Source organism: Miniopterus schreibersii (assembly GCF_964146895.1).
Source record: "Miniopterus schreibersii genome assembly, chromosome: 7".
Classification (NCBI taxonomy): domain Eukaryota; kingdom Metazoa; phylum Chordata; class Mammalia; order Chiroptera; family Miniopteridae; genus Miniopterus; species Miniopterus schreibersii.
In genome coordinates, this window is record NC_138108.1 from 82,835,828 (window position 1) to 82,852,502 (window position 16,675).

Here is a 16,675-nt window from a genome sequence, read left to right on the forward strand (position 1 = left end):
GCATTCATTATTCACTGTGCACCTCATTCATGGGTTTCAAAAGCAATATAAAATTTAATTCCTATTTTCACAGACTTGACAGGCAAAGACAATTTGTTAAAAACAAAACAAACCCAAATTACACCAGATAGGTTAATGCCAATATAAATGGTACAGACAGTAAAAATAATGAGCTCCAATTATTACAACTATAAAACTAATGATTTATCTGTCAGAAAAGTGATTCTTAAACTGTTTCAGGTGAAAGAAAACTCAGAATTATGCAAGACACAAGGAAGAAAAGCATTCACCTAGCAGAAAAAAATACCAACGAAAAACTGATATTTAAATTTCATTTTATGTACCAGAATCAATTACGTTAATAGAAAACATGACAACATTAGAGGCAGCCATTTTCTAGGGAAGTCCTAGCCCATGCTGTTGGCGCCTTGGTGTGTGAATGCAATTCTCTATAGCCGTCAAAAGTAGGCTGTGGCTAGGTTCAAGGGGAAATCAAACTGTTCAGGCACGTGAGCAAAACAACGGAAGACCATGGTAACCATGGTTCATTAAGAAAAGGTCCTTTTTCCACAAGGACCAGTGGCACAGTTCATGACAGAACAGGCTATACAAGCCTTGCGCAACACGCGCTTCAGTCTCCCAGAATTTGCTCTGTTCTCACACCGGGAAAACACATGGAATTTTACCAGACTGAAAACTGTCTATAAAGAACAAAATTAGTGGTTTCCAAGCTTTTCTTTCATTAATATTAGTTTGCTATTTGTTCTGTTTGCATCAGGCATCAAGGTTTAAAAGAAATTTGTGAGAAGGTAATGTAACTTAGGAAATCTACTCGCTACCGTTCTACGACCTGACAGAAGGCAATCGTTCTTTAATCTCTCTAGAACACCAGTACATAATTTGACTATTACTCCATTAAAAGGAAAAAACTTTTTCAGTAAAACAATACTCACTTCTTAAGGTGCATAACCACAGTAGGTAATAATGTTAACTTTTTCAGTGCTGGCTTTTTTTGATTGTTCAACTGTCTGTCTTCCTATCCAGGGAGAAAAAGATTTAAAAAAAGAAAGAAAGCCATTGTTAATAATGAATTTCAACTACTATAATTAAACTCTAAAATAAAGCTGCAATTTCCCTGAGAAACTATAACTTTTCCTACAAGGAAAATAAAGTTAAAAATTGACTTTGTGTAGAGCCCCAAATTCTGTATTTGTCCATGTCAATCAAACCCATGAAGCCATCAGAATAGTTTTAACAATTACAAATTGAGAAAAATAGTTTTAACTGAAAATGCATAACTGTAAAGTTTTCCAGAGTTCATTTAAGGTATAAAATTATACCTGGGAAAATTTGGTTTATCATCAGAAAGAACTTTCCAGCTGCGAAGCCTGTATGATAATAAGATGCCATTAAAGAAGAGTTTCAGTATTTACTTGGGCATTTTTTAAATTATGAAAAATTTCAACTTCTACAAACACAGAAAAAATATATACTCCTGTTATGTACAATTAAACACACATGGTCAGTCTTATTTTAGCTATTTCTCTAGCTGCTTCCCCTCAACCATGAATTATTTCAAAACAAATCCTAGACACATATCATTGAATGTATAAATACTTCAGCAAATATCTCCAAAAAATAGAGCTTGTTTTTAAAAACAATACTTGGTCAATTAAAAGAATTGGGGCAGAATTTTAAAGTGCAATGAGTTAAATGCAATCTTTTAATCAGAGACAAAAGAAAGACATGAGTTTATAACAAAAAAAACATTAGTTTCTGACTTTTTATATGTGAAGAAACATTAAACTTTGTGGTAAACCAGCCAAACTGGAGAGTAAAATCATTCCCCCATAAAATTAGCAAAGCCATTAGGCTAAAAAGGCTCATTTTACTTAATACTGAGTCTTCACTTTTTTCTAATCATGGTACTAAAAAATTAAAATTATTTCTGTGCTTTAAATTTAGAACACTAAATGCTTTATTACAAAAAACAGTATCTTAAATGTAGTTTAAGCAAGGGTTAAGCTAAAAAACAAACCAAAAAAAGCCACACAATTAAGTGGGAGAAAGATGAAGCTAGAAGTGAGCCAACTCACCTCGGCAGCTTCATTCATCTTGACGATCATGGCGCTCACCACATCGTCGGCATCACTAATAAAAGTACCACCATCACGATTGCGTCTGCGCTTGCCGCTCATGCTCTTTTTCCGCTGTAACATCATCTCAAAATCCGACAGAAAGTCCATACTAAGCAGTAACACAGAAATCAAGTAAAATATAAATTGCCTTCTAAATACACATTTCCTCTGATCACAGTTAAGAACCACCAACTTTCTTAATTCTAATTCAACGGAGAGCTACCTTCCTTTAAAGTACTGAGTACTTATAACTTGCTTTTATAAGAGCACGTGATCCTAGGTTTTATGCTCCACCTCTCTACCACCCTATCTGCTATGCCACTAAACACTAATAGCTCTACACTTTTCATACGCTGTGTTGACACCTGTGTGTGTCAGCTTGAGAAAGAACACCTCAAATTTCAAGTTCTCTTTCGGGGACACTGCCTGCACTTCCATGGTTCAGTTACAGCTGCATTGCCTTCTGGAGGGAAGTAAAAATAAACTGCTGCTTTTTAGGGATATAACTCAAAACATAATGTGACTGAGATAAAGCTGGATATCTACAGACTTGCTAAGTGCCTCAAACCTTTACAGCTTTCACCTGAATCATTACCCTTAAAGAGGAAGTTAACTCGCTCTCTGCCACTATCATATAAATGAGATACAATTTATGTGATAATTTCCAAAGGTATCACCAAGCTCCTTCACCATGTCACTAGGAATTAAAAAGGAAATTATCTTTTAAACCATTATTTTTACAACTGTAAACAGCAGCCAATGAATCTTTCTATATTTGGCACCTTTCAAGGTACTGGATTTTTCTGAACAGATTACAACCATCTCAACAAAAGTATGTGAAATACAATCAAGTAATATTTTGTCATTAAGACTTTAGTGTTATTCCCATCAGGACCCCCAAATCAGCTTTTCGTATTTAGCACATTTTTGGGAAGAGCTTATTTGCTGGGATATAAATTAAGAGCCTGGCACCATATAACTCCACCAATTACAAAAGCTGAGCACAAGGCAAATAAAAGAAAAACGAGAGCACACAGCTTCTGGACAGCACTGTATACAGAGAGACAAAGGAGAAAAATTGAACAGGCTCCTTCCTATACTCATCAGAAGCCAAAGTAAGAAAAAAAAGTTGGATAGTCTCTACCTTTATTTTTATATTCGCTTTAAAAAATTCCTTTTAAATAAAACAAACTTACTGTTTTCCTCTCTTTATATTATCATCAGAATCTGAATCTTCAGCTTCTTTGACCTGTGTTTCACTTTTTTCTTCTTCCAAATCTTCTTGGTTAAAACCCTAAAAGCAGGCTAAGTTAACCAGAGTTATCACAACCACATGACAGATTTCCTTTTGTGTAACTACTCTTAATTTTTGTACTTTAACTGCAATGCATTCACAAAGAACGAAAATTAAATAGATATCAAAAGGTACATAGCAAAAAAGCTCCCTCCCACCCTAGCCACTAGTGTTACTAGCTTTCTTGTGTCTCCTTCCAGATATAGTCATTTAAACAAGCACTTTTACACATGCTATATTTACCACCTCTTCTATTACACAAATGGCAACATCTACTATACACACTAGGTGTATTGTTACACACTTCCCAAATATAACAATAAAATCTGGAGACCAATTCCTATCAGTATAAAGTACCCTCATTCTTTCGAAGGTTTTAGACTATTTCACCACGACTGCAATCATAGTTTGTTTATACATTCCCCTGTAGACATTTAGATATGTGTATTTGAAAGTTTGAGAAATATCTGCCAAACTGTCTTCCATAGAGGTTATGCCAATTACCTCTTCTTGCAGCAAGGCATGAATGCACTTGTTTTCCCACCTTCACAAGTGATCAAACACTGATATTTGCCAATCTCTGGACTGATAAAGCATCTGTGTAGCTCTCTTTGCATTCTGTTGTTACGAATAAGGCTGGGCATCTTTTTCCATGTTTAAAAAGCCATTTGCAATTCTCTGTGAACTCTCAATATCCTTTGCCCATTTTATGTTGGATCTTTGCCTCACTGGTGTGAAAAACCTTACAAATTCAGGAAATTAGCTCTCCTTAAGTGACAGGAACTGCACAATCCTTACATCTGTCCAGTTAGCTTTTGCTTATGGTAATGTTTTCCAGGCATGATTCTTTTATTTATTTATTTCAATTTTATTTTTGTTTAAAATATTACAGATGTCCCTTTTTCTCCCCAATGACTCATTCCACCCCATCCCATTCCCCTCCCCAATCCCTCTCCCTCTCCCCACCATTGTCCGTGTCCTTGGGTTGTGCATATATGCATATAAATTCTTTGGTTACTCTCTCCCCCTCCATCCCTCTGACATTCATCAGTTCCAGGCATAATTATTATTATTATTTTTTTAAAAAATATTTTGATTTCAGAGAGAGGAAAGGAAAGGGAGGGAGTTGAAACAATGACGACAGTCATTGATCAACTGCCTCCTGCACACCCTTGACCGGGGATCGAGCCTGCAACCCCGGCACGTGCCCCAACAGGGAATCGAACCGCGATCTCCTGGATCAAAGGTCGACGCTCAACTGCTGAGCCACGCCCGGCCGGGCCATAATTCTTTATGTAACTGAAATATATGGTAAATCTTTTCTTTATAGCTTCTCTTATGTCATATTTAGAAAGGCCTTCCCAACAGTTGTTGGGAAGTATGTTTTTCTCACTGAAATGAGCGTATAACAAAGCTGACGCTAACTCTCCAAACTAGAGAAACATATCTTATTTTTGTAAAATGCTTAACTGAGTATGAGCTTCATGAGGGCAATTTCTAAACAATCTCTGGCAGACAGGCTCTGAAATATTTGTTGATTCATCCAGTTTCATTCTCTCTTGCTTTAGTAATAAAAGATTTCTTTTTTAACCCAAGAACTGCTTAACAAGAAGTTTTAAATTTCTGAGTGACAAGGGTGTTAGCTGCTACTTTTGATAATTTTCAATTTCACTGCATTGAATTCAGAAATGTTGTCTATACTTTGTACTTTTTGCAAAAGCTTGATTTAAAATTTATATAAAAATGCAAACCAAGGAAAGCCAAGTCAATCTTGAAGAATAACAATCTTAGAGGACTAAATATAAAAAATTATTAATGGCGCAAGGATAGAGACCAACAGAACAGAAGAGATACTGCAGGAACATACTGGATAACACATATAGACACTTGGTCTGTGACAAAGATGGTATCATACGGTGGTGGGAACAAATGAGCTGGGTCAACCGAATATTCCAAATGGGGGAACCCTGGCTCTACCTCATGCGCACTACACAAAACCCACTCCAGGTGGACTGTACAACTGCATGTGAAAGACAAAACAGTCGAGCTTGTACCATGTAACTCAGGAGACTATCTTTATAACCCTGGGAAGCAAAATCTTTCTTATAATTAAAAAGTTTTCAACATAAAGGATTGGTAAAGTTGATTTATATTAAAATTAAGAAGTTTTGTTCATCAAGACTCCATTAAGAAAGTAAAAAGGCAAGCCACAGAACAGAAGACATTTTTTAGTTTTATAATCACCAAAGGACTTTTATCCAGGTTATATACATAAAAAGACTCTTCTGCAGTTTTTTGGTTTGCTTGTTCTGTACATCTGTCCATTTCTTTTTGCAGTTCTGTCAATTTTTGTTTTGTATGGACATGGCTAGGTAAAATTTAAAAAAAACTTTAGCAGTATAAAGTGATCCTGTGTATCTGAAATAATGTTGGGTGGTTGTTTTTTTACCTTAAGTCTACCTCTTTGCTATCCATACAGCCACACCAGTTTTCTTTTGGGTAATGTTCAGATAAAGTATCTTCTTTATCCTTTTATTTTCAACTTTTATCTCCTTTCAGATGAATCTTGAAATTAGTATACAGGTTTTTCAAAATCCAATCTGATCATCTTTGTCTTTTAATTGGAGAATTTAATGTAATTTCTGATATTACCAGTTTAAATCTGTCACCTTACTACTTTCTAATTGTCCCCCTGTTCAATGTTCCTTTTTATTTTTTCTTCCCTTCTTTTAGATTGATTAGCTTTTATTATTCCATTTCCCCCCCTCTATTAGGTTGGAAGCTATACATTCCAATCATCTTTCTAGTGGTCACCCTAGAAAGACTACAAAGAGCACCCTAACTGATCAAAGTCTAATGGGCTTTTACAAACATTTGCAAAGGTCTGTGAACACTTCAATTCCACGTATATTCCCAGTTTATTACTGCTGTACTGTAGTTTAATTTTAAACCACACCAGACATAACTTTATTTTATATAGACAATACTCATTTAGACTTATCCACATACTCTGTTACCTTTTATCCCTCCCTATATTCCTGATCTTCCATCTAAGATTTTCCTTCTGCCTTTAGTATGTCCTTCAGTGGTATACTGGTAAGACGAAGAAAGGAGGAAATATATATTCCTGAAAAGTGTTTTTGCTGAACAGAGGTCTAAGTTTGCAGTTATTGAATTCTATTGTTTCTGTTGAGAAGTCAGCTGTTAGTGTAACTGCTGCCTCTTTTTCTGAATGTAATTTTCCCCTCTCTGGCTGCTGCTTCGGTGCTCTTTTCTTTGGTTTCTTGCAATTTTACTGGTGTTATGTAGGTGATTTTTGGTATTTATCCTGCTTGTAATTTATAGAAGTCCTAGAATCTAACAATCAACCTATGTATCATTTCTTTAAATATTGCTTCTGCCATGTGTATTTCTTCCTCCTTTTGGGATTCCAATTCACTATGTTCAACCTCGTATAAATTACGTTTTATTCTCTTACATTTTCCACACTAATATATCTCAATACTTCACCCTAAATAGTTCCTTCTAGCCTGTCAGTTCACCCATTTTCTTTTCAAATATATCTAATCTGTTATTAAATTCATTCACAGAGTTTTCAATTTTAGTTTTTTTTACAGTTCCAGAATTCCCCTCTGGTTCTTTTCCAAATCTGCCGTGTCTTTTAAGATATTGTTTGCTCTGTCAAAACTTTAATCTTTTACCTCCCTAAACATAGTTGTTTTTTAAAGACATTACCTAAAATTCCTATATCTAGAGCCCTTAGGTCTATTTCTGTTGTCTATTTTTAGGGTTTTCTTTTTAACATTATCTATGGGGTACAATGCTGTGTTTTGAAAAACTATAGAAATAACTTGAGGCCTACAATTGTTACCTGTGTCCTAAGAGGATTATGGTTTGCACATGCCAGTGCCTAAGAACACTAGCCTGCCTGATGGGTTAAGAATCATTATAATCAAATTTCTGAGACCAATGTTCTCTAGTCGCTAGGTTATGCAAAGTTGGCCTAAAATCTGAGCAAAGGCTATTTCACTTACAGTTCACCCTTAACCCTAGGATTCTCAATCCAGAACAGGGGATTTTCAGTGTCCTCTAACATCAAGTAGGCCCTGGCCCCCAAATTTTGTCTTTTGAGCCTTAAACATATGATCAGCCTCTCAAGCCTGAACAGGCAAACATCCCAGAAAAAGCAGTTCTAAATGCTGAGCTTACCCTCTTTAGGTTTCTGTCTCTTCTCTGCTATCTTGTTCCTCTGATGATGAACATATTTTGCTACAAAGAAGTTCCACAACTACTGTGAATCTTTCTCTTCAGCATTACAAAGTGTCTTTTGTTGTCTCTTAATTTGTTCCTCAGCCCTTAATTCAATTCTGCCTGTCATTTTCTTTTTATGCCTTTGCACTCTTTTATTTCACCCTCTGAATCTCTGTGTTTGAGTTTTAAAAAAAAAAATTTAATTTCTGAAATTTAAAAAATATTTTTATTGAATACATCATAGTTGTTTATTTCTATTTATTGAACTCACCTATTAGAGAACCACTGCCATAAAAGCAAACAAAAAAAACTATGGTCACAAAGGAAATATTTCCATCTTATACTTACCGTAAATTCTTCTTCCTCCTCATCACCAGATTCTCCAAATATGTCTGCGATAAGATTTCTAGACAAGGGAATACAAAAAACTTATCATTTGCGCTCTTCTCATCTGCATAGGAACCTAAAATCTTTTTGTCATTGGGTGTTATTTACATAGGGCAGAATGTGCCCTTCTTGCATCCATTTTAATGGGCTTTGACAAAGGTATGCATTCAAATAGCCATTACCCTAATTTAGATACAGAACAGTCTCATCTCCCCAGAAGGTTCGCCTGGGGCCCTTTCGAGTCATTTCCCACATCAACACCCTAGAGCGGGCCACTATTCTATCTCCATCACCAGGTCAGATTGGTTTTACCTCTTCTTGAACTTCACGTCCGTGAAATGAGACGTGTCTGTCCTCTTTACGGATTTCATGCAAAACAGTATTCTGAGATTCACCTGTGCTGTGTATCAACAGTTCAGGAACTAAAACCCTGAACCCCCAAAGTCGTGCAGTTAGGCAGGACACACCGTACTGTTCCCTCGACACAAGCTCTGTTATATGTTTTCAATCCTCAACCCAGGATATTTTTCCCTTTGCTTTTCAGAGAGTGGAAAAAAGAGGAGAGAGAGGGGACACACAGAGAGAGAAACATCGATGTGAGAGAGACAAATCAATTGGTTGCCTCCTGCACGCGCCCTGGCCAGGGCTGGGGATCGAGCCTGTAAGCCAGGTACGTGCCCTTGGCCGGCTCAAACCTGGGGCCCTGCAGCCTGAGGGCCGACGCTCTGACCACTGAGCAAAACTAGCCAGGGCTCAGCACAAAATTTTAATACAAGTTTAAATGCACCTCACATGAACCCTTGAGCAGCTGTGATCATGTCACTTACTCTTCTTCATTCCCTGACTCGCTGTCGCTCCCAAACAGATCCTTCTCTTCATTTTTCTTATCAGACAACTCCTTCCCTGCTTCTTCTTCGCTGTCAGATGCTGTCGTCTTCTCTCTTTTGCCAGATTTGTCTGATACTACATCGCTGTCGGAGTCCTCTGCGTCAGAGACAATACGGCTCTTCTTTGCTGCTGTAGAAAAAAAAATCATTAATCTTACTCTGTCACAGTCACTGTGTGACTAGGAACAAGTACCTTAAAATGGCATTATGTGGCAAAATCAAAGGCCCCCTGACACATAGTTTAGAAAAAAAAGTAACTAAAAGGTTCATTCAGAGTCACCTTACAATTATTGTTTAGGAAAAAGTGGCCAAAAGATGGAAAGTGAAATAGCTACCTTTCCTTGTGGAAAAGAGAAGAGAGACTAGACTGTTGTACATGAGAACAGCTTCTATGCTGCTCAGTACTAGCATAGTTTAAAGGCTGGACATTATTTTGTGGAGTCCCCATGGTCCCTGATCCTCACTGGTCTGGAATTTCTCATCTCGCTGAGTAAACCAGCACGTGTGGTGCTCTTTTCTTCTCCTGTAACAACTGTCAGGTTATAAGGGAATATGTCCTTTCCAAAACAGTTTTGTAAAAAAGTAATCAAGTAGCAAAATATAAGGTCTCTAAATAAAGAGATGCGTACACACGAGAGCCCAGTCACTGTCAGGATGGCTTTTAGGCCATTAAAAGTCCCACAGCTAACTCTGGTCAACTCTTGGTTCTCTGAAACGTTACCCTTTCCAGTAAAAATACTCAATCTTTCACATCCCCACTGAAATGCAGTCTAGCTTACCATTCTGAGGCAGTCGGACCTAAGAAATACTATTAGAACACCTCAAAAGAAATTTAATATTAAGATTGGTCAATAAAAATCAGGGAAACTCATGTGCTGGTGATCCTTTGGAATGAAAGACTATAGGCCCAGCATCCCAGGAAAAGACACGATGCTTCAGTTACAAGCTTAGGCTTAAGTCAGGTTACGACGACAGCCCGCGCAGTTCCTTACATGCTCCCTCCTCTTCACTGTCGGAAAGCACGGCAGCCTTTCGCTTCGCTGCCTCCTCCCCCTGCTTCTCTGGCTCCTCATCACTGTCCATTTCTGGCCGTCTGGGGTCTTCCTCCTCGCTGTCGGAGCCGCGAGACCTCTTCCTGTCTCCCTGGCTATCTAAGCGGAAGGCGCTGTTCTGCACCTCTGCGCCCTCCCCCTTCTCCCCATCGCTGCCATCATCTGACTCTAGCTTCTGCTTGTGTCTGGAGGCCTCTGTGTCTGAATCACTGGCAGGTGCCTTCTGAGGCTCCTCACTCTCAGAGTCACTGACTCGGGGTTTGGGAAGCTCTTCATTTTCAGAGTCACTGGCCTGGTTCCTTGGGGGATCCTCACTTTCCGAATCACTAATTTGGGGTTTGGGAAGCTCCTCATTTTCAGAGTCACTGGCTTGGTGCCTTGGGTGATCCTCACTTTCTGAGTCACTGATACGGGGTTTGGGAAGCTCTTCATTTTCGGAGTCACTGGCTTGGTGCCTTGGGGGATCCTCACTTTCTGAATCACTGATACGGGGTTTAGGAAGCTCCTCATTTTCAGAGTCACTGGCCTGAGTCCTCTGAGGCTCCTCACTTTCTGAGTCACTGATTTGAGGTTTGGGAAGCTCCTCGCTTTCAGAGTCACTAACTTGAGGTTTGGGAAGCGCCTCGCTTTCAGAGTCACTGGCTTGGTGCCTTGGAGGTTCCTCACTCTCAGAGTCGGTGACTTGAGGTTTTAGCGCATCCTCTGTTTCCGAGTCACTGGCAGGACTTTTTGGGAGCTCTTCAGTCTCTGAATCACTGGCAGGGTGCTTTCTAACATCTTCATTTTCGGAGTCACTTGCATGCCCATTAAGAAGCTCCTCATTTTCAGAGTCACTAACAGGTAATTTCTTGGTCTCCTCACTCCCAGAGTCGCTCCCATGGTGATTGACACCCTCATTTTCAGAATCACTTGCAGGTGGCTCTACATGATCTTCAGACTCAGAGTCACTGTCCTTTTGCCTTTGAAGCTCCTCACTCTCAGAGTCACTAGCATTAAGATTTGAGGGGTCATCATTCTCAGAGTCTGTCACATGATGTCTTTTATTAAGGCCATCTTCTCGATCACTAGGTTCATTCTGAAAAATGAGAGAAAGTGCAAAAATGTTTGGTAGTGAAATGTTAAATTTCTTACATTGTAGGAATACACACACCTAAATGCAGAATTCTTATCCTATACCTACACAGTAACATCCCACCTTACAGAGGGCCCTTTATCTGTAAAATGGCTACCATGGCTTGGATCCCAAAGTGGGGAAAAGATAACCAGCTTTCACCAACACAAATATGTAAAGCAATTTAAAGAGCTAAGAAAGAAAGCCTAACTTTCTCACATAATTCTAGCTCCTAAACATACTTTTCAAAGAAATACAAACAAACATGTAACCAAGTTCTTCAAAAAATTGTTTTTACAGGTTAAAATTATTTTAAGAAAAAGAAACATAAAGCTTTAATATATAGGGCATATTCTCCCAACAAACAAGGAGAGGTATAATTAACATTTACCAAGTACCTAAGCCAGATACCAAGTTAGAGGCTCTCCTATTAGTTCATTTACTCTGCACAATAGTACTTTTCATGGTAAGAAAACTGAGGCTTGATCATACATCTAGTAACCCAGGTAGAAAAGTTTGTTTTAGGAAAACATGACTAATCTAACTATAGAATGTTACTTGGAAGTAATCTGAAAACATATACACACTTGGTATACATATTTTACAGCTATGTTTTTTAAAATGCAGAGAAAAATATACAAAATTAAACATACAAAGATACTAATAAAGTGTTTTAAGATCTGGGGAATTTTCCCCCCACCTAGCATCTTTCAATAACAGCGATGACATTCTGGTTTAAAAAGTTAAAGTATTTCTGTGTTAAAATAAGTGACAAGATAAATGGCCTGACATGTTTTCACAACACCTATACTTGAACTGACCTGTTCAGCTGTTGTCTAATGAGGAGCCAGCCAAATACATGGTAACACTATTATGAAGGTATGCATAATTATTTTGAAAGCCTACAGGAAGTGATCTATATGAGACTAAGCTATAAAAGGTGTTTAACAACAGGTTTTTCTGTTAACATGTGATGACTGAGTTAAGAAGTTAACTAGATTACTTATGCGGAAAGGAGAGACATACAGATACCAGCAGAGGCAACTAAAGCAGGAGGCAAAAATAAAACTGTAACTGGCTTTTGGAATGCTTTTATGACATGCCCGTGACATATCTCTTAACACCATGTTTGTGTGTGACTCTATTTTAGTTGCAAACAACAGAAACCACCTCCAGAAAAAAGGACAATCTTCTCAGAATCAAAGTGGGATGAATGACTAAAGATTCAGGAAGGGTAGGAATACCAAGACAGCTTAGAGAGCTTAGAAAAGGGAACTCAAGGATCTTTTCACTAGAGCGTCATACAAATGAGTCAGCTAACCATGCTAAATTTCAGTGTTTGGGATCTAAAAGTTAAATTCCTGGGAGAGATAATCTTAGCGGCTATAGCAATACTAGATGCTGTGAGACTCAGTGATTCAATGGGTTACAGCCAGAACAAGGGCATAGCACTGGGAGCCATGCCCCAAGAAAAGAGAGAAACCAGGAAATGGGCATTCATTCCAAAACTTACCCGCTACACTCTACCTCGGATTTCCTAACACATGATGTATGCACGCCAGAACAAGCAACCATTACAAGGACGTTATATATGATAATTACTGAACTTATGAATTCCCATCAATTTTAAGGAGTTTCATAAAAACGGGAGTATCTATCCATTATTTGTGGCACAGCGGGAGAAAAAGGGTAAGAAATTACTGCAGTAAGAAAGTGCTATTCCACAGACTCGAGTTAAAGAATGCACTTACGCAATGGCATCACTAGGTTTGGGAAAAGAGTATATTAGAAATTATACAAGCTTACAAGTTATCAAATAGCCGCCGGCTGGGTGGCTCAGCTGGCTGAGCGCCATCTGTGCACTGGAAGGCTGCTGGTTTGATTCCTGGTGAGGGCACCTATCTGGGTTGCTGGTTCAATCCCTGCTTGGGCATGTGTGGAAGGCAACCAATGGATGTCTGTCTGTCTCTCCCTCCCCTCTCTCTGGGAACCCCCTTGGGTGAGGATTAAAAACAACAAAAACAATCTTCAAAATTTTTAGACTGAAATTAGTTTAAATCGCAAACTTAAAAAATCCAAAGTACAGTTTAAGTCAGATATGAATACAGTAACTCAGTAGTAGAAATTGTAAAAAAATCCCCTCACTGTCACTGTCAGAGAAACTGAGCACTCTCAGGGTCCTCTGAGGCTTCAGAAATGCCTGCAGCACTCACATCCCCCCTCCTACAGCTACTCCCGCAGTTATAAATACCTGCGGGTTATCCACTTACCTCGGAATACCGACCAGGGCCACAGCACGCACGCACGCGCGCGCGCACACACACACACAACTGACATTCTAAAATTACAAAGTAAACAATAAACTGTCTTAAAGCAAACACCAACTTGTAAATTTTAAAGTAGTATATGAATGTCAGGTAGAAATCCTTGTAAAGAATCAAACAACTCAGAACACTTGTTTGTTCCTTACTCATCAACAGAATAAAACTCAAAACCGTCGAATGTGCATACTAACCTCCCATTATAAAGTGGTAAACAATCCAGCGCCAAGTCACAGAGTAGATTCCATGAGGAAATACCTTAGTACCAGATGATATACTTGAAATCCTCATCTTATAGTTTGTCAATACCAGCTTAATTATATGAAAGAATCTGAGAATCCAGCCATAAAACAATACTTGACCTAGTGTAGCTTCTGGAGTGCTTGCTGCAAAGCTCTGATTTTGAGAACCTCGTTTTACAGCAAGCATACAGATGATAAAATGAGGCTATACACCACAGTCTCCTTTGTCTGTCAAAAGTTAGTTCACTTTAGAATCAGACAGTCAAACACAAAGCACTCCTGATGAGAGTACTGCAAAAAGAAAGTTGGACACAGAGCTTAAGAATTTATAGATGCAGCACACTCCCAACTACCTTCCAGACTCACTTCTGGCCTTTTCACCAACATCAACCCCATGCACTGTACAGCAGTTCCTCCACTCTGGTGTAAGAATCACTTGAAGAGCTCCGGTGAAAAACATAGATTTTTCGCTTCTCATCTCAGTATTAATCCAGTAAATCTGGGGAAGGGGTCAAAGAATCTGCATTTTGAAATATAATCCAAGTGATTCTGATTGCACTTTAGATACAAATTCTACTCCAGACACATGAAACTAAAACTGGACAACAAGGGGTCCAGGCAGCCTGTCACCACTTGAGCCAATTTAGGAGAGACAAGGGTTGAATCATATATGAACGTTTATTCCAATATTGCCGGCAATATGGGAGAGCAGTAAAGTCATCCACGAAAATCTGCTCTCTTGCCTGCCTACCCCTCCCACCCCAAAAGCCAGATGCTTAGACTGTGTAGAAGGACAGACCAAATGGAAAAATAGGAAGTAGGAAATACACATGGGGAAGTAGGCAAAGTATAATGGTCACAGGGTTTCAGGAAATGTGGCTGTGGGTTGCAAAGGGCAGGTGCCTTTAAGACTCCATGTTTTGGAAACAAGGTTATCTTTCCATGATAAAAGATTGGATCGCTCCCATGTCCCTCAGGCGTACAACTCCCAGCCAGGTTAGAAAGTGCTTTTTCTAACTGGAACAGAACAATCAGAGTTAACAGAACGTGATTAATATTTCTTATAACTACAGCTAAAAGTCATGGTTAACAGAGCATAATGAATACTTCTTCCCCTAACAGAACTACTACTGACTTTATGATGTTACCTCCATGCCTTTACAAATGCTGTTCTCTTTGCCTAGAGCATTTTTCTCCTAACTTGTCCTATTTATCTCTCAAAACTAGGCAAAAATACCAGCTTCTTAAAGCCTCTTCCATCTTTCTCTATGTAGAATGGACCTCGTGCAACATAATGTGACAGTTAAGAACAGGGACTTTAGAGTCAGAAAGACCTGGGGTCCAAATCCCAGCTCGGCCACTTTCTACTGTGTGATCTAGAAAAATTTTCTTAACTTCTCAAAGCTTCAATGTCCTCAACCTGGTGGAGTTAGGAATAGTATCTATACTTTATGTAAAGCAGCTCAGTGCCTATGAGCATTCAATAAATATTATTAACCATTCATAACAAAATATCTTATTAATTACAAAACACTTGTGGACAAAAAGGGGCCACATGCTAATAAACCTGACAAGCTCAGGGCAGGCCTGCATAATGGCCTTGCAAACTCAGAGACCCAAAGTAACCACAAAAGGATGGTCTGAAACTAAAACTTTTTAAACTAAAAGCAGTCTATGGTGAGCAGTCACGTCCTAAGGCAGTATTTTTCCCTAGCAAATGTTAATTTTCACCTTAACTAAGCCTGTCCATTTGTCTTTTTGCGGTAACATACCTGATTAACATGTGTTTGCAAAACAAAGTAATTTCCCCTTCAAGCACTCATTGGAGACCACAAAACCCTTCAATATTATTATAATGTTAATTGTAACTGTTAACTATCCAACACCCACATCCGCGTAAGAAGTGTGTCTATTATTTTATTTTTTATCCATCCCAGAGATTCCACCACCCCTTTGTTTTCTCTCGCCTCCCTAATTTATAATCAATGCGTTTCCTGTAACTCACTTATGTCTCCTCTTTTGATTGTAATATATAAAACAAGGTGCAAAACTGCCATTCTCAATCCGCTGAGATTCTGCTTCCCAGCAATTGTCGACAGTTTGGCTCAAATAAACTCACAAAAAAATTATACATCTGAAACTAATATAACCAATGTATGATTATATACCAACAATACTTAAACAATAAAAAGGGAAGAAAAAAACATACTCATTCATCTGTGAAGGTGGAGCTGGTTACCCATTCCTTCAATACCCCCATGTTGCCAAACCCTTATTTCCTTTCTTATGCTAATGACGTCTCATCTGTCCATTTCAGTGTCCTCGACCTAAGAGTGGCTCTGGCCCCTCACTGAAGCGGGCATTTGTCAATGTCAGGAAAGGAGATGTTACTAGCATTTCACTTAATGCCCAGGAACCAAGACACCAAGTGTCCTGCAATATACATACCAGCCCCCAAATGCCTGCAGCTGGCTTACTCCAAATGCCTTGTTCAGGACAGCAGCACTAGATTGCGCTCTGTGCAGGGGTGGCCACAAACAGGACCCACACATAGGTAGGAAACCAAGTGAGATGAAATAAATCAAAGGGCCCAAGAAAGATTGTGGTAACAGACAAGTAAAGCCTTCTATGTCTCCCTGGGACTTCAACTGGGGAATATGGAGAGGTTTGACTAATTAATAAAAGAAATAAAAATGAAGCAGTTATAAGATAGAGGCCTTCTTCGCCCATTTACCTTTGTAAGATTATAAGGCTCACGACCTCTGGTGGGGAGATGTCAGCGTAGGTAGCTAGTTATTAATATGAGGAAGAAAGCAAAAGGGACTAAATAATCTTAATAAACTGGGAAGCCAAAGCAGGTAGCAGGGCAGCAGCAGCCAGCTAGTTTACTGGTAAACAAACACTCCAGGAAACTGCCACAGAGGAGACTTAATCCTCAGATGACAGGAAAGTCTCCCTAGGCCGCTAAAGGCTGCCCTCTGCTGGGCACATG

The 16,675-nt window shown here is 38.8% G+C and overlaps 1 protein-coding gene across 6 annotated transcripts in view; it reads right to left on the reverse strand.

The window, feature by feature from the left end:
• The window catches only part of IWS1 (interacts with SUPT6H, CTD assembly factor 1), a 44,254-nt gene that overhangs the window by 11,044 nt on the left and 16,535 nt on the right, over positions 1 to 16,675 (reverse strand). For 4 of the 6 annotated variants that reach the window (XM_081142017.1, XM_081142022.1, XM_081142020.1 and 1 more), the window contains exons 3-8: positions 9,950 to 11,084; positions 8,898 to 9,087; positions 8,032 to 8,089; positions 3,335 to 3,432; positions 2,097 to 2,247; positions 954 to 1,036 (exon numbers count right to left, since the gene is read on the reverse strand). In XM_081142017.1, coding sequence (XP_080998143.1) covers positions 954 to 1,036; positions 2,097 to 2,247; positions 3,335 to 3,432; positions 8,032 to 8,089; positions 8,898 to 9,087; positions 9,950 to 11,084 — 1,715 coding nt within the window. The remainder of the gene's footprint in view (positions 1 to 953; positions 1,037 to 2,096; positions 2,248 to 3,334; positions 3,433 to 8,031; positions 8,090 to 8,897; positions 9,088 to 9,949; positions 11,085 to 16,675) is intronic. The other 2 variants (XM_081142021.1, XM_081142019.1) reach the window with 1 other exon arrangement.